Below are 19,067 nucleotides of genomic sequence, written 5' to 3'. Positions count from 1 at the left end.
CAGCAGTTCTCAAACTGTGGGTCGGGACCCCAAAGTAGGTCTCAACCCCATTTTAATGGGGTTGCCATGGCTGGTGTTAGACTTGCTGGGGCTTGGGGCTGAAGCCGTAGCCTGAGTCCCACTGCTCGGGGCCGAAGCCCAAGGGCTTCAAGCCCTGGGTGGAGGAAGGGCTCAGGCTTCGGCTTCAGCCCTGGGCAGTGGGGCTCAAGTTACAGGCCCCGCCGCCTGGGGTTGAAGCCCTTGGGCTTCAGCTTTGGACCCCCGTCCTGGGTCGTGTAGTAATTTTTGTTGTCAAAAGTGGTTCATGGTGCAATGAAGTTTGAGAATCCCTGATCTGAACCATCATTCTAATGTGCTACTCTCTTCCTTCTACTTTATTTTGAAAATATGAATATGGTAAGCATTTATGAATTAGAAATATAACAGTAATGGTGCAAGCAGATTTTGTTTGGTCTGTCTACTGTACAGGTAAAAATGTCACTAACGTATGTTATTTTACAGGACTGTAGGAAATCAAAGAGTTTTAATTTTTAATATTAAGTCTCATGGTATTAAGAACAGAGTATACAATCAATGAAGCATATGCCCTCATCTCAAAAGATTTATTTCCTCTCTTGCAAAAATATAGTTTCTTTTTGTGGGGAGGGAAGTTAAATTACTTTGAGATATTTACACTCTACTGGAGGGCTGGACCTCCCTATTTTAATAGTATTCTATATTTGTACACTATTATATAAAGTATAGCTGCTTAAACCAACATTTCCATTATATCTTACTGCTGGCTGTCTCTATAAGGAAATACAGAATTTAATATTTTCAATTCAAGCCAGATTCTTGATCTCGATAGTTTTACACTAGCATAAAGGAATTCCTTCTCACTTACACCAGTGTAAACCAGATCAGTCAGACCCCACATCTGTTTTGTCCGCAAGGAGTGAGAAACAGCTGCAATTGCTAGACAGAATGAAATTTCAGTTTTTGCACTAAAATTAACACGAGTCTTCAGTCCCCACACACCCACAAAGTTAATTTCCTGATGAAGCAGTGTGTATTGAAAAGAAAGACAGAGATAAGCACACCTGCATTCTATTGGGATTGTCATATTGGGCACTAAATAATTAATATGATTCCACCTCTTAACCCCCCCCCCCCCCTCATATTCATCACAAATCTCAAAATGCTGACACAGATTGACAAAATATGCAGATATGTAAAACTTCAAAAACTACACTATAGCAAGCAATTTTTATGATTTTTTTAAAAAACAAAGACCAATTTTCAGTTAGATTGTAATTTGCAAGTTAGTTTCCTAGGCACCAACTCAGCAACAATATAGGATTTCCCACAGCAAGCAAGCTCATATAAGATTGCAGAAGCATACTTTCATGGATATATGAGACAAAGAAGCCAGAACTATTGTGTTGCTAAACTGGACCTCCTTAAGATTTGAAGAACTCATTTTAATCCCCTAGATGGAATAATATTTTCCCCAATATTGGAAGATTTCAGTAAATGTAATTTTTTTTTAGTGACATGCAGTTGAAGAGTTACGAGCAGCTTCCACTTTTCAACAGGCAGGCAGTTAAATTATTAGTTTTTGCAAGACCCCATTATAATCCACCAAGAAGCCCCAAGCCCCCACCCCACCCCACCTCAGGCCCACCCCTTCTCTCAACCCACTTCTTCCCACCCATTTCTGCCCCCTCCCCAAAGTGTGCCCGCTCCTCCCCCTCTCCCAGCAGCGCCTCCAGCACACCATGGAACAGCTGATCACTGAGGATGGGAAGCACTGGGAGGGAAAGGGAGGAGTTGATTGGTGGAGCCGCCGGTGGACAGGAGGCGTTGGGGGTGGGGGGAAGGGAGCTGGCTGCTGGTGGGTGCTAAGCACCCACTAATTTTTTTTCTGTGGTGCCTAGGCAATAAATATGTCCCGAGACCTCCCAGAAGTCTCCAGTAAAATCATGGTGGGGGGGGAAAGACTTGACAATCCTGATAGTTCTAAGGTAAAAGTAGTTGTTGTTGTGGCATTGAGTGCACTGGATAAGGTACACTACATGTTGGGATAGGCATGTGTGGGATCCACGGATCTTGAAAGGTGTGTTGTGTGGGCTGTTGATCCTTGTTGCAGTGGAGATGTATCTGCAGGTTTTGCATCTGCTGTTCTGGCAGGGTCTGATGCTGCTTTGAGAGTTGGTGTGTCCTGGTCTGCAGGGAGCTTGCTTCTGATGATGAGCTTGGAGAGATTGTGGGGGGGAAGGGGTTATTTGAAGGTCAGAAGTGGGGGTTCAGGAAAGAACTTTCCTGAACTAAATGCCCCAACAACTATGGTGCTGACCAGAGCCGCCGCGACTCAGTGCTTTACATTCCGTGACCCAGTACTGGGTACCCACAGTTTGAAAACCACTGGAATAAAAGACATTACTTCATTCTCCTGGCCTCTCCGGTATCCTGAGACCAACACGGCTACAAATACACAAGTAAAAAAAGCTAGAAAATGTATAGTAAATAAACCCAAATTATTCCTTCAATCTTTCAAATGGGTCTTTTTAAACCAATAAAATGTAAGTACAAATGAATCCGTTATTTTAGCTTATTACCATTAAGAATACCTGCAAGTTCCACACTGAAATCTTTAGTATTTCATTACAAAAGTTGCTTCCTTTTGTTTATGTTGAGGTATCTACTTGCCTCTTTAATTAGGAAACTGAGATTTTTCCTTTTTTTGGCATCTGGTGCACAAACCCAGTTTTGCAAGCAGCTGTGAACAGGTAACATTCCAAAGTATTATTTAACCTTTGGGTGGTTTCCAATTTATGAAGTCCAGCTGCATTCCATTGCTAAGATCATCTCAGGAGTTGACAAGCCATGCAGCCATTAAACAGACATGATTTTAGTGGTATCTTTAGGGGATTACAGAAAGTGAGCTGAAAACATTTAATAACTCTATATCCTCACTAAAATAGAGGTCTCCTTGCAGTTTGAGAGAAACCTTTTTAATAATCTTCAATATTGCCGTTTGAGGGGTCTTTTTTGAATGGGTGAATAAAGAACGTCTGCTTCAACTATAGTTAAACATGGCATGAACTCACTACTTCCCGAGTAGAAAGGGAGGACTATAGCATGCCAGCTCAAATGCAGCCACTCCATATTGAAAGCTGGAATCCCTAACCAGACCTTCTTGACCCCTGGACTGTGTTCATAGGAGCTACCTGATCCAGGTAGATTCAAGAGGGAGCTCTGTTCTATCCTTAGCAGAATGCTGCTAGAGCGTACACTTCCAGGCTTCAGTGAGAAGTTATAGGGATGCTCCTGCAGACAGTTCATTTTCTGAGCTCTCTGACTGGTTGGGAAAATGTAGGTTATAGAAACACTGTGATAAATGGCAACATATGAATAGTTATCTAAACCTAGCAATTCCGTAACAGTGCCTCGGGTCAAGTTCAGAATGGATATGTTTTATACACACAATTGTAGCAAGGGGAGAGGGGATGGCCCTGAAGTTCAACCTGGGAGGAACACATAAAAGAAAGATTAATGTTACCTAGCAAAAATATATAGATTTCTATTGAGGTACCTTTATTTTAAAGCAGCACTGTCTATATCTCAGGTGTCACATGTAAACCTTTTTATAGGTAGATTTAGCCTGCTTGAGGTATTTATGTGAAACCACATAAAATATTTGGTTTCTGTAGAATTGAATCTTTAATTTAAAAAAAAAAAAAAAAACTGCTTGCTCTCACAGTTGTGAAGAAAACCTTCAAGATGTGACCCAAGTACAGCCAATAAAGTGCTGTCTACCTGATACAAAAAGCCTGAAATAATGACTCAAGAGACAAAGGGTGTGAATTCCTCTGCCCCCTAGGATGTTTAAATTTGAAGGGTCATTACTGGACTTTAATGTCAATGTGAACCATTTCATTAGCAATCATGTTAGTAGATGGAATGGGGATGAGTGTGAAGCACAGGGGACTAGAATTTGGTGTTGCTGCAGGAAGGAAAACGCAGAGGAAGAACAAGAAAAAAAACAGGAAAGAAGGATGGGAAAGGTAGAAAAAGTAAAAAATAGCGGTGGTAATTTTTCTCATTGAGTAATGATGAATACAACATATACTGAATACATACATAACAATAATAGCTGAATATTTAGCTGTTACCTAAGGGCCATGGTCTACCATTAAATCTTTGACAGCAATGGGAGAGCCACCATGCATGGTGGTTAGTGACCAGCACTAAAGTCCATCGACCATAAAAGTGGGATTTGAGTCTCTCCAAGAGTTGGACACCCTGGATACATAGTCTTCCATCACATGTTCAACAGACAGAAATCATAAATGTTGTATTAAGAAGGCCAGAAAAGTTTACGTAAAAAAATCCATGTGCAATTTTTACATTAAAAATGCAGATCTTGTCTACGTCCTGGAAGACTCCACAGAAGCTGGAGAATAAACTGAATCAGGAAATCACAAGAAGCTGAATACTAAACAACGGAGAAGGGATTTTTAGCCACTATTTAAAGCTCTGGGCCAGAAGGTAAAAAAAGATGCTGGATTCAGGATATACCGTATATACTCGATCATAAGCCGGTTAGTTTATAAGATGGATAAGTAAAAATGGAAATTTTTTATAACCCTATAATTCAGGGGTCAGCAAACTTTGGCTCCTGAGCCATCAGGATAAGCCGCTGGTGGGCCGAGATGGTTTGTTTACCTCGAGTGTCCGCAGGCACGGAGGTAAACCTATGTAAACAAAGTGTCCTGGCGTGCCAGCTGGGCGGGGACAGCAACTGATGGGGAGAAACTGGGAGTTAGGGGAGTAACCTCTGTGACCACCCCCATGACCCCACCCCTAGCCTGGGACCCCCACACTCTCCCCATCCCACCCCTTCCCACCTTATCTGGGGAGGGCCAGGGGAGGATGTCTCTGGCCTGGCTGGAGCTGCTCCGACAGGCTGGGCAGCATGGCTGCAGCCTGCTCCGGCAGGCCAGACCGGGCGGCGCGGCCGCAGCATGTTCCGGCGGGCCAGGTGGCATGGCCACAGCCTGCTCTGGAGGGCGGGGCTGAGCGGCACAGCTGCAGCCTGCCAGCCCCAGAGCTGCAGCTGCTTCGGAGGCTGGGGGGAGAGCAGCGTGGCCAGAAGCGGAGAGACTCTGGCCCTGCCTCTTCCCTTCTGGGTCTGCTGCCTCTCCTTGCTCCCTCTGTTGGGGGGAGGGGCTGTGTCCCACCTCTTCCCTCTCTCTAGCTGTTCATAAGCCGACCCCCTTCTCTGGTGCTTCCCTTTTTTACTAAAAAAATTTGGCTTATGAACGAGTCTATACAGTAAGTTGCCAACTGTCAATTCGCCCCAGGCAGGAGAGATGCGGAAGAGAAGGACTCAGTTGAGGTACAAACAGTGGAGCCCAGGCCTCACACACTTTTGGTTGAAGGAACAGTGAAGAGCGAAGCAGTGGAAGAGCCACTCAAGCAGGTTCCCTCACCGACCTTGTGGATTTATCATTAGAAATCCATTTGGTGTTAATGCTCTGTGGCCCAACGGAACCATGCTGCCAGCAGGCCAGCTGCACAAAAGCACAGCATCTCACTGGGTGTCTCCTGTGATCTGCTAGCTTCAAGGGCCAGAGCCCCAGGCTGTTCTGCAGCAGACACTGCAGTGCCCTAACCCCTCACAGAACAAGCATGCTGAAGCAACTCTGAGTTTCCTGCTTCTTTGTGATACACAGAAGAGTAAATGGGGCCCTAAGCGATCCCCAAAAGTGCATTTAATATACTTATGCATGATTGGGGTGCACAGCAGCATGATGTTTAAAGCATAAGCCTCTAAAATATTTCAGAGTTGCATGGGATTTGGCCATATGATGCCCATTAAAGCAAGGGGAATTGGGTTGCTAAATCCCATTCAGCTATTTGAGAACATAAAGGTAGGCTGCTAAGTCTTACCATTACAAATGCAGGATGAACTCAAACTAGGGGCTGTGGAGGGATCTGACTAGGGCCTGGTCCACACTAACCCCCCACTTCGAACTAAGGTACGCAAATTCAGCTACATTAATAACGTAGCTGAATTCGAAGTACCTTAGTCCGAACTTACCGCGGGTCCAGATGCGGCAGGCAGGCTCCCCCGTCGATGCCGCGTACTCCTCTCGCCGAGCTAGAGTACCGGCGTAGACGGCGAGCACTTCTGGGATCGATTTATCGCGTCTAGACAAGACGCGATAAATCGTTCCCAGAAGATCGATTGCCTGCCGCCGAACCAGGAAGTAAGTGTAGACCTACCCTAGGAAAGCACTGTAGGAATGAAAGCATAAAACCCTATGTGGAGCATGCCTAAGTGTTCAGTATCATGAGGTTTCTTGACTTTTATCTTATAGCTAAATCTCACTGAACAAATGCTTTTCTGGAGTGCTTGCTCACTGTAATACACAAAGGCAGTTCTTTTAATGATGCGTCTGGTATGTAAAACATTTGTAACTTGAAGTCTTTGTATCAAGATTTGAGGACTTCAGTAACTCAGCCAGAGGTTAGGAGTCTATTACAGGAGAGGGTGGGTAAGAGTCTGGGGCCTGCGATGTGCAGGTCAGACTAGATGATCACGATGGCCCCTTTTGGCCTTAAAGTTGGAGTCTAAATGTAAGTACTGCTCTACATGCAGAACATTGTTGGACCAACACTGCTTGTCAGTTATCTGTGGGACCACTTTGACATATACCATCAATCGTGGCCTTTAAAGAATTTGGACTTAATCACTCCTCATTGTGCTAACTGAGCTCTACAAATAGGGTTAACGACTTGGCCAGGGCAAGTGAAAATAAGCTTCAGGATACAGAGTGAAAACTCATTTTGCACAATTTCAAGCAGCTGAATGATTAGGACTTATAATACAGGGGTGCAGCAGAGTGATTTTAATGGCAGCCGTGAAAAATGCATGTGAAACCCAGATGTGCAAATATAAATACATAGTGTTTTAAACTTGAATATCACCTTCAAAATATCCATGGTTACATCTTAAACTAGAGGAACTGTACCAATGGTGTTAGTACAGTCATTAAATTATTTAATGTTCTAACATGTGTAGAAGCCAGTTCAAGTTTAACTTTGAAAAACTGCATGGAATGGATTTTTTTTGCACAGCTAAGGGACAATGGATCATATAAAATAAGGTAATTAGTAAGTTTGTCTGCATTTGTGCAGCACATATTTTGTGATCAGAATGACTGTGGTAGGATCACAGGAATCAATACTTTTCAACTTCATATGTTTACTTAGAAAGATCTTGGTACAGTGAATATATAAACTCCATCATTAAGATCAAGTTTTATTTACTGTAACTCATAGGGTCCACTGGGATATCATAGACTCCAACAGCTGGAAGATGTTATAAATCAAAAGCACCAGTGTTTGGAGAGAATACATTATTACAAAAAATTATCTGGGAAGCTGGGCAACCAAGCTATCGCACAGGAAACCAATAAACAATGTAACAACAGAGATAATACACTTTTTCATTGTTTTCTAACTCCGAAGTTTACTTAGCTACCAGCACAATAAAATATTAACGCTAGTCCCCTGAGAACAGAAAGAAACATGATGTTTAAAGATACGTGGTACAAATCTGTGATGTGCTGCCAATGTTTCAAAAAGGGCTTCCATAAAAATGTTCCCTGTAGCCCAGGAGTGGGCAAACTTTTTGGCCCGAGGGCCATATCTGGGTGGGGAAATTGCATGCAGGGCCATGAATGTAGGGCTGGGGTAGGGGGTTGGGGTGCGGGAGGGAGTGTAGGGGGGCTTGAGGGGATGTAGTGTGCAGGAAGGGGCTCAAGGCAAGGGGTTGGAGCGGAGGAGGGGTGTGGGGTGCGGCAGGGAGCTCACGACAGGGGGTTGGGGTGCAGCAGAGGGTTGGGGGGCAGGGTGCAGGAGGGGGCCAGGCTCTGGCGCCGCTTACCTGGAGCGGCTCTGGGGTGGCAGCGGCGCATACCGGAGCCAGGAAGCAGCCGGCACCATGACCCTGAGGCCCCTGGAGGGGCGGGGGGTGCGGCCCTCGCTTGTGGGTACCTCCCCCGAAGCTCCCATTGGCCACGGTTCCCTGCCCTCTGCCCCTGCCCCCCCCCCCAGGGGCCGCAGGGACATGGTGCCAACTCCTTCCAGGAGCGGCACGTGGCACCACAGGGGTGGCAATTCCGCAGGCCGGATCTGGCCCACGGGACGTAGTTTGCCCACCCCTGCTGCAGCCTGTGATAAACCTTGTGTCCCAGCGGCGTGTGTACTACAGTGAACAGGCTAGGGAGAAATCTATTCACTTGAACATAACCAAGAACTAAGGCAGCAAACAAATCATGCTGCACTTTGCTGGAAGTGTTCATATTTTGTTTCTGAAAAATGCATAAACTACAACAGAATTATAGTATAGTGCTCAATTGTACTGTTTGAAGCACAGGCTCAAGCTTTTAGAAATCTTTTTTAAAATACCTGATATTTGGTGTAACTGGTCAACCCAAAAGCAAAACATTTGCTCTTCAAAACTATTTTTTAGTAACCACAGAGCAAATAATCTCTGTCAGGAATGATACAGCAGCATCTGCAGAGGGCATGAACTCCATCAAAGGCAGAGGAATGACCGTAACGTTCCCTTCAATTTGGTGGTGGAATTTTAACAGGGTGCTCCCAGCAGCCTCCTCTATCACATCACTGATACAGATTCTCCATGAAAGAATAGTATGGAGAGACATTCCTGCTCTACATATTTATTTATCTTGCTAAAATGTATACCTTTGCTGAGTCACTATGATTGGATTTTCATTTCTGTTTGACCCCCAACCAATGCAATGCTGAGTATGGTCTGATGGAGAAATAGAAGAGACTCAAAAATTCCTCCTTAATTCATTCATTCTTTGTACAGGCACAGCATACCAAAATGTATGACTAAAAAATTGTTGATGTTTTGGCAGCACTTAACGCATTTTTAGTCAACATTTCCACTTACACGAGGTTTTGTTTTTGTGCTGCAAGCATATTATGCATAACCACTTCTTCTCATATCTTCCTCAAACATGAAAACGGTTGCGAAAGGAATAATCTAAAAATGCCTTGGGAACAATAAATTATACTTGAGGTAAATATTGAATAAACTTAGCCGTTGTGAAGCCAGGAAGTTTACATTCTCATTTCCCAAGGGTGACTCATGCAACATTCAAGACAATTGTGGCTTGTGTGTGATTCAAGGAATTAGACACACATGCAGTTTTATTGTGTTGAAGCTCTTACCTCTTCTTCTTTGTGATAATGAGGACATCATTGAAGAGGAAGAAGTACACTTGCTGCTTACTGGTCCTTTTAGAGAAGAGTCCAGTGTCTTCCACATATGCTGTTAATTCACCCCTTTTCACTAACCACCGGGAAGAGGAGACCAGTGGAAATGGCTACAAAATAAGAAAACATTTTAATCATAAGTCACAAGCCTTCTGTGAGACAAAGGAGTATCAGGATCACTTGAAAAAATGCATGACTAAACTCAAAACATAGAAATAGGAGTATAGGTGTCAAATAGAGACTTCAAGATTCAAAGTAATGTACAATACAGGAGATACTTGCTAATAGTGGATGCTTTAGAAGTACTGGCTACCTTCACACTATATCTGCTCAAATCAATTGAAGAATAAACAGAATGTGGAATTGAGCATGCTGTGAAATGGGAGCTAACAACATATTTCCACCTAATGCAGAACTAAGTGAATCTCTTAAGAAGGGCAGAAATAAAATGGTGTTTAAATATTCCCAGACCACAGTCTCTCAAAGCAGAATTAAAGTTAAAAACAGAAAATTTACCAGATTAGCAGTTACTAAAATACAAGAGGTCTGAAAGTCAGTAAAGTCACAGCAAAGGTTAAAACAAAAGCAAATGTTGTATCTGAAAGTCAGGAAACAGCAAAACCCGTAGCTATCAACACCTAAACATCAGAAAAAGAACAGTTACTTTCCCTACTACAGGTTTCAGAGTGGCAGCCGTGTTAGTCTGTATCTGCAAAAAGAACAAGAGTACTTGTGGCACCTTAGAGACTAACAAATTTGAGCATAAGCTTTCGTGGGCTACAGCCCACTTCATCAGATGCATAGAATGGAACATATAGTAAGAAGATATATATACATACAGAGAACATGAAAAAGTGGAAGTAGTCATACCAACTGTAAGAGGCTAATTAATTAAGATGAGCTATTATCAGCAGGAGAAAAAAAACTTTTCTAGTGATAATCAAGATGGCCCATTTTAGACAAGTATTGGGGGTAGCCGTGTTAGTCTGTATCTACAAAAACAACAAGGAGTCTGGTGGCACCTTAAAGACTAACAGATTTATTTGGGCATAAGCTTTCGTGGGTAAAAACCTCACTTCTTCGGATGCATAGAAGTATGAATAGTATGCATTCGAAGAAGTGAGGTTTTTACCCACGAAAGCTTATGCCCAAATAAATCTGTTAGTCTTTAAGGTGCCACCAGACTCCTTGTTGTCATTTTAGACAGTTTACAAGAAGGTTACTACAGTAATTGTGGCTCTTGGAGATGATGTTGTCAGGTACAGATCTTACAGTAGTGCACATGTACCCCATGGTGCATGAGATCTTTTGAACAGCAGTCCACTGGAGCCGCACATGCATCCTGTGCCTCCTCATGCTCCTCCATGAGAGCAAAAAGGGCGGAGCAGCTGTGACTTTCCCTTAGTTCCCCCACGGTTGCTGAGGACTCTGAAAAGCAGGGATGGAGGGTGGGCCGTGGGATCCAAACTGACTGTATCTTATAGCTATTGTAGAGTAAGTAACCCTTCTTTCTTCTCAAATGTGTCCCCCTATGGATCCCTTTGTAGTTGACAGGCAAACAGCATCCTCTAAATGGTGGGAATGAGGTGTTTCAGCAACATTAGTGAAATCACTATTGCAGCACCACTCCCATGAACTTGGCATCTGACCTGGCTGCCATTTCAAGGATGTAATCTTTAATGAAGGTAAGTGAGTTGCTCCATGTTGCTGCCTTGCAGATCTCAAATATCAGCATATTTCTGAAGCTGGATCAAGACACTGCCTGTGCCCTGGTGGAGTGCACCTTGATATTTGGAGACACAGGACCATCGGCTATCTGATAGCAGGCAGAAATACACTGGGAGGATGACACTGAGGTGCCACGTGGGGTTGGGTCTCTAACGGGAGGGTAGTATGCAGAAGGGCTTTGAAGAAAATGGATACTGTTTGATATGAGAAGACTGAGCACAACTGTACCAGAATGTGACATGCCAATGTTAATACAAGGTGGACCTTGAGAGTTAAACGCTAGGCCAGACTGAAACTCAGCATGTAGTCGAGGACTCTCTATCTCAGGGTCTATACTCACTCTAGATTGCATCAGGTTGCCCATATGGAAAATCTTTTCCATTTAGAGGAGTAGGATTTCCTAGTAATGACTTCCTGCTCTGTATGAGAATTTCCTGAATTTGTATAGAGTAGTGTCTGTCTGTAGCCAACACCCAAACCATCAAGTGCAATGATTGTGGGTTGGGGTGCAATACCTAATCATGATTCTGAGATATGACTGAACAGGCTGGGAAATATATGGGAGGCCCACTGCAAATATCCAGCTGGTCTGACAGACAGAACTGCTTTGGCCAGGGAGAAAGCTGTCTAGACAAACATAGGAGTTTGATAAATTTCAGCCTTGGACACTGGAAAGCATGTTTTATTATTTTGTTTGTTACCATACCTGTCTCTTTTTCTCTTGCTTAGTATCACTTAAATCTATTTTCTTTACTATAAACCATCTCAGTGGTGTTATACTGAAGTATAGCTGAGGACTCGCACTTAACTAATAGGCTAGTGTGTGCACTGTCTCTTTGGAGGCAGCAACTTAAAAATTTCTGGGAGTGTCCAGTGACAGGGACTGGACACTGCAGAGACACATCTCTGGAGAACTCTGGAACTGAGGTCCACTGACTGCTACCTGCAAGGCAACGTTAAGTCTGGCAGAGTCTCAAGAAGTTAGCTGATGAGGCAGGGAGCTGACAGATTAAAGCTCCAACAAAGCTCTTTCTTGTGAGGCAAGGAGGTAACACAGTGGCTTACAGTTCTGGGGAGAACAGACAGAAATCCTACACAGGCTAATCTTATGGCCCTGAGCTCCAGGACGTTTACAGAGTTTCAAGTCATCCTGGGACCAGGTTCCCTGCATCTGCAGATGGTTCAACCTGTCCCTGAGGTGTCTGTGAGGAATGTCATGTCAAGGCAGGGTCACAGCATTCTTGGGCTGCAGCCATGAATTTAGCTACCACAGGACCTGAGGTGGACCTGTGGCTCTTGTTCAAGTGGTGCCTAGATAGTGAGTGCTCTGCCATAGAATTAGGGACTGCAGATGAAGCCTGGCAATTGGAATCACATATGTGCATGCTGACAAGTGGCCTACTAGTCCTAAGCAAGCATGCACCATTATCATCAGATCAGATTTTATGGAATCTGTCACTGACTGAAGAGACCAGAACCTGTCCTCTGGTTGGTAGGCTCTTGCCAACTGAAAGTCTTTGATAGCCCCTAGGAACTCTATCATCTGAGATGAGTTGAGAGAATTTCTCACAGTTCACTAGGAGGCCTAGCTGAGGAAACATGAAGAGGACATACCCTAGGGCTGTTGCAGTCTCCTGCTGAGACCTGCCTCTGATCAGCCAGTCTTCTAGGTAATGATACATGTGAATGCCCTGTCTTCTTAAAACATGCTGCTACCACTGCCAGGCATTTTGTGAACACTCTTGATGGCATGGAGAGTCCAAAGGGCAATACCCTGTACTGGTAATGGTTGGACCCTCTTATGAATCTTAGGTATGTCCTGTGGGCTGCCTGGATAGCTATATGGAAGTACACAACCTGCAAGTCAAGAAACATAAAACCATTCTTGAGCCTGAAGAGATGGGAAGATGGAAGCAAGTGTAACCATCCTGAACCTGAGGCTGCACATGTATATGTTGAGTCTGTGTGGGTCTAAGATAGGACGAAGATCCCCTTTCTTTTTGGGGCCAGGAAATGCCATGAGTAGAAAGAAGCCTCTTCCCCCCCTTGCCCCAAATTCTGCTGGCACTTTCGCTATGGCTCTTAGATGAAGCAATGAGGCCACTTCTGTTTATAACAGGCTCTTGTGAGAAGGGTTCCTGAAGAGGGTGGGGGAAGTGGGGATGGTAGGAGGTAAGGAATGAAATCTGATAAGGATTTCTAGCACCTATCTGTCCAACTTTATGGCAGACCATGCCCGGTGAAATGGGGAAAAGTGGATTCCAAAGGTTGCATGTTCTTAATTGGCTCTGTTGTAGTTCCTGAAAGCCCTATTAAATTTGCTAACAAGCCACAGGAGCAGGGTACATCACTGAGGAGGAGGAAGATGGTGTTTCCTGCTTCATCTGGGCTTCTCTTTGGGAGACTAATCGGGCTGTTTAGCACAGCATAGTGGCTTCCTCTGTCTCATCGGGGTCTGGTAACTGTATGGTTTGCAATAAGGGGCTGGGGTATAGATCCCTATGGGGTGCAAGGTGGCCTCTGTGTCCTTTAAGGAACGTAGTGTGTTATTTGTGTGCTCACTGAATAACTCCATCTCTTCAAAGGGCAGGTGGTTTATTGTAACTTGCACTTCCCTGGGAATGCCAATACTTGAAACCATGAATCTCACCACATTGTCACTACTGTGGCGATGGAGCTAGCCAGTGTTTGAAACATCCATTGCAACTTGGAGGGCGTTTTAGCCACTTACTGGCCCTCGTTGACGATATCCTTGAATACACTTCCCTGCTCTCAGGTGGGAGCTTAGATAGAAAGGCTGTTACTTCATCCCAATTCAGGAAATTATTATTTGGCCAGGAGGATCTGACAATTTGCACCTGTAGCTGAAAGGAGGCAGAGGAGTAGGATTTCTTCCCAAACAGGTTGAACTTTGTTGAGTCCTTGTCCTTTGGGATGCTTTTGCCAGATGTGGATTTCTCCTGCACTACTGAGATGACAAAGGGGTGGGTGTACAAGAACTCAAACTTTTTTTTTTTTTTTTTTTTTTTTAAAAGGGACTTAATACCATTTTCCCACCCTTTCTGCAGCAGATGGTATAATGGCAGCTGTTTGCCACAGGGCCTCTTCAGGGTCAAGAAGTGCCCCATTTGTTGGAAGAGTGATCCTGGGTGGGCCTGACGTTGCTAGTACATCAGGTATCAGGTTTATCAGACCCATAAGGAATGATTAAGAGGGCGGACAGCGGAGTGAGAAAATATTTTTCAAGCATGTGAAAGGTTTTCCAGAAAGCACAAGGAGGCACAGGATGCATACATGGCCCCAATGGCCACAGCTGTTCAAAAGACTCCAACCTTGCTCGCATGAGGCGCACATGCACCTACACTGGGATCTGTACTGACGACATCTCAAAGACTAACATGGAAATACTTGGGCTAAGTCCCAACATCTATATTAAAGATGTTTCTGGCTAGGATTTTTTTCCCTTTGATAATGAAAATGTCTGATGTATATTTCTATTTCTCCTGTACATGAGATAAAAGTATTCATTTTCTTGGCCCTCCCCCCCCAAGAATAGTTATGAAAATTGTTATAATTCTAGTTACTTGCGTATATCCTTGTAAACTGTGCATAAAAACAAAATATATGCATAAAGTTTAATGACCCTTACATGAACCAACAGGGGTTCTAGGACTATAATGTACTCGATAGATGGTTGCAGCAGGAAATCAGCCCCCACCAATTCAACACCCAGCCAGGAGAATATGAGACCACCTTCTGGGACAAGGGGAATATGGAGAGCATCACTGCTGCAGAGTTTATAGACTGTACTAGGGAGAAACTCTGACTGCATTCTTGGTGTGAAAGCCAGGCCCTATTGAAGTGAATATCTAAACCAGGGGCGGGCAAACTTTTTGGCCTGAGGGCCACACTGGGTTTCCGAAATTGTATGGAGGGCCGGTTAGGAGAGGCTGTACCTCCCCAAACAGCCAGGCATGGCCTGCCCCCTGCCCCACCCACCCCTGCTTCTCGCCCCCTGACAGCCCCCCCGGGACTCCTGCCCCATCCAACCCCCCCGTTCCGTCCCCTAACAGTCCCTGCCCCATCCACCCCTCCCTGTTCCCTGACCGCCCCCAGACCCCCTGCCACTGACAGTCCCCCGCCACCCCATCCAACCCCCCCCTCCTTCCTGACTGCTCCCCCGGGACCCCTGCCCCCATTAAACCCCTTTTCCCAGCCCTCTGACCGCCCTGACCCCATCTACACCCCCGCTCCCTGACCACCACCCCAAACTCCCCTGCCCTCTACCCAACTCCCCCCCCACCCCCCGCTCCCTGTCCCCTTACCGCGCTGCCTGGAGCACCAGTGGCTAGCGGCGCTACAGCCGCGCTGCCCAGAGCACCAGAACAGGCAGCTGTGCTGCCCGGCTGGAGCCAGCCACGCCACCGCGCAGCACAGAGCACTGGGTCAGGCTGCGGCTCTGCAGCTGCGCTGCCCGGCAAGAGCTCGCGGCCCCACCACCCAGAGCATTGCACCGGCGGTGCAGTGAGCTGAGACTGCGGGGGAGGCAGGACAGCGGGGGAGGGGCCGGGGGCTAGCCTCCTGGGCCAGGAGCTCAGGGGCCAGGCAGGAGGGTCCCACAGGCCGGATGTGGCCCGCGGGCCGTAGTCTGCCCACCTCTGGTCTAAACTCTCATTGACTTCAACAGGGCCAGGATTTCACTCCGTGTCTTCTGGAGCTTATAAAAATCAGTGAGCGCACCAGCCTCAGCTGCTCTTTATGAGACACAGATAATCTCTGAAGACCTAGCGAGAGATACTGGGGCTGGGACCAGGGAAACCCACTGGTTCAGGGCAGACGGTGGCATTTATCAATCCTGCCTGTTCATGGTGTCTCTCTCTCTCTCTAGTCCTAGATGCCAAAGGGTGCCTGAGCATGGTGAATGTGTCTGCTCCTGCATAACTTTAAAGCCCCATGTGAGTCACAGCTAAGTATCCTGAGGTGAGTGCTCATGCAGTCGACCAGAGACCCTGGGAGACTGGTTAAATTCTGGTAAAGTTACAGGTGGGTGGAGGGGGTGTCAAATCTGAGTTTATAATGGAAAGCCAATCAAACTTTAACCACGAGGGAATACACTCTTTCAGGAATATCCTTGTGTTTGATGATCACATGAACCAGAACCAGTACAGGAGGAAAGGAAATCTGAGATATCTTTAATCCTCCATTACTGTGGCAGAATCCTAATACTGCTAACCATTTCCCATAGTCAGTTATGAAATTTTGACTCTCACTGTCACTGTTCCATCACCACCAGTGACTGATTTTTCAGCGACTGAATTTCTCTGCACCTGAATTTAAATTTTCTTTGCTGCTGCTGAAACCCATTACCTGTCTTGTCATGTTTGACTAATGAAGACAACTGCTTTTCTTTCGTCTCTAGAACATCCTTTTACATGCTCGTAAAATATTTCACCATGCAGCTGTCAGCCCTCGTAATCATTCCTTATATGTCTTATTTTTCTGGCTTTTAAGTATTTTAGCTGCCCTTTCCTGAACTGTCTCCAGTTTGTCAGTATTTGTACTGTAATATTACGTCCAAAAGGGAACACGGTATTTCAGCTGTGATCTCACTGGTGCAAGAATTAAAGGGTGAGAATAAATACATCCATAGTTTTAGAGGCAACAGCTTTCTTCTTGCATACAAAATATATTACTTCATATGCCTTTTTAATGACAGTAAAATAATAAAATTGTTTACAAAGTGCCCTTCCTGCCTATGCGATACAACACATAAAAGCTAATATAAAATACAGTAGATGTTGGGCCAGGATCTTGCTCCCCTCCCATGCCAGCTGCTTTTCACTTAACAAAACTTGCAAGTTCTTGTTCATGTGAACTTACCTTTTAAGTGTCCACAATTTTCTATTATCCATTAATTTAATCTCTTTTCTACTATTTTTTCCAAGTCATAAATATACTAAATATTGTTATGCCCTCCATTGTCACCTTGTTCAAACTCACATCCTATGCAAGGTCTAATTCAGCGGTTCTCAAACTTTTGTACCGGTGACCCCTTTCAGACAGCAAGCTTCTGAGTGTGACACCCCCCCCCCCCCATAAATTAAAAACACTTTTTTATATTTAACACTATTATAAATGCTGGCGGCAAAGCAGGGTTTGGGGTGGAGGCTGACAGCTCGCGACCCCCCCATGTAATAACCTCAACTCTCTGAGGGGTCATGACCCCCAGTTTGAGAACCCCTGGTCTAATTAGTTATCCTAAGAAATGCCTCAGCACTGCAGGAAGTATTGAGTTTCATTATTATGAAATCAAAGTAATAAGTTTCCACAGTTTCATAGCAATATTTGGCTTGAAATTTTGGTTCCGTTTGAACCAGAAACTCAACCCACTCAGCCAAAACTCAGGGATCACGAAATCATGTGAATCAAACCTAACATTGCTAAGACCAATACCTCTTCCCATCTTTCTCCACCAAGTTACCAAGACTCCAATTTCTGTTGGAAGTTGGTCCAATTAAATATATTAACTCACCCATTTTCTCTCTTTAATATCCTGGGACTGACACAGATACAACTAGATTAATATGCCTATATCATGTTTTCATAACCATGCAAACACAGCGCTTGAGTTTCAACAACTGTCTTTGACAGCAGCAGTCACAAAATGCGTGCTGGTCCAAATAATTAAATTCTTATTTCTGTTTGCAGGAAAAAAGCCTCTCACTTCCCCAATACGGTACACAAAATCTCAAACTGAACGACATTGAATAAATATCTTCTAATCTCAACTAAAAATTAAATCTTCAGGACGGGCAAACAGCTGAATAAGTACATAAAAAGGGAACTAAACCATTTTTGGAGTGGCTTTGGTTATTCAAGCTTCACGAACCAAGTTAGATTGAATGAAACATTGTAACAATTCTAAGAATGTTACATGGGGGCTGTGACAAAGCTCCTTCTCTATCTTGTTGGGTCCTGCGCTTATTGGTGAATTTTCTTGCCTCAGAGATTCACCATGTGGGTTGGGGAACAGCCCAGAGACCTTCCCCTCTGGAAGAACCCACAGTCCAGGTCAGTTGGGAGGTTTGGGGGGAACCTGGTCCCGCCCTCTACTCCAGGTTCCAGCCCAGGGCCCTGTGGACTGCAGCCTTCTGGAGTGCCTCCTGGAACAGCTGCACGACAGCTACAACTCCCTGGGCTACTTCCCCATGGCCTCCTCCCAACACCTTCTTTAGCCTTACCACAGGACCTTCCTCCTGATCTCTGTTAACGCTTATACTCCTCAGTCCTCCAGCAGCACGTCCTCTCACTCCCAGCTCCTTACACACACACACACACCTCACTAACTGGAGCCTTTTTATACCAGGTGTCCTGATTAGCCAGTCTGTCCTAACTGATTCTAGCAGCTTCTTCTTAATTGGCTCCAGGTGTTCTAATTAGCCTGCCTGCCTTAACTGATTCCAGCAAGTTCCTGCTTGTTCTGGAACTACCCCTGTTACCTTACCCAGGGAAAAGAGATCTACTTAATCTGGGACTAATATATCTGCCTTCTATCACTCTTCTGTAGCCATCTGGCCTGACCCTGTCACAGGGCCTAGAGATTATTTTATAGTTTAAACTATGTGTATTTCTAAGAATGACAGTCCCAAGATATTCAATTCTTTTATACCTAAAAAGGGCTTAACTTTTATTTGCTATTAACTCAACATACCTCAAATTTTTTTTCTATGATAAATAAATTCAGCATATGGTTTCCTAACTGGTTATATTCCAGAGAACACTTGCTTTGACTTTTTAAAATATTTTTTTCTAACTGTCAAAAATATGCAATGCTGAATGCAGAATGTCTTCTTCCTATATACAACAAACAGGCTCAACATAATAAAGTGTATTGAAACCATGCCAAGAAAAATCAGCCTTTTACAATCCAACTGGCAAACTCTCAAACCACAGATAAATTCTAAACCACCAAGGAGTCATGTTTAAGATATACAGAGTGGTACTCTAGCAAAAAAGCTAAAGAATAAAAGTAGCTTTTA

The 19,067-nt window shown here is 44.6% G+C and overlaps 1 protein-coding gene across 1 annotated transcript in view; it reads right to left on the bottom strand.

The window, feature by feature from the left end:
- Window positions 1–19,067, bottom strand: part of ARHGEF26 (Rho guanine nucleotide exchange factor 26) — a 117,978-nt gene that overhangs the window by 34,086 nt on the left and 64,825 nt on the right. The window contains exon 10 of the mRNA XM_065410870.1: window positions 9,256–9,410. Coding sequence (XP_065266942.1) covers window positions 9,256–9,410 — 155 coding nt within the window. The remainder of the gene's footprint in view (window positions 1–9,255; window positions 9,411–19,067) is intronic.

This window comes from Emys orbicularis, chromosome 9, assembly GCF_028017835.1.
Source record: "Emys orbicularis isolate rEmyOrb1 chromosome 9, rEmyOrb1.hap1, whole genome shotgun sequence".
Classification (NCBI taxonomy): domain Eukaryota; kingdom Metazoa; phylum Chordata; order Testudines; family Emydidae; genus Emys; species Emys orbicularis.
Note: the sequence above shows the minus strand (reverse complement) of the source record. Positions and strands in the feature narration are given on the sequence as shown.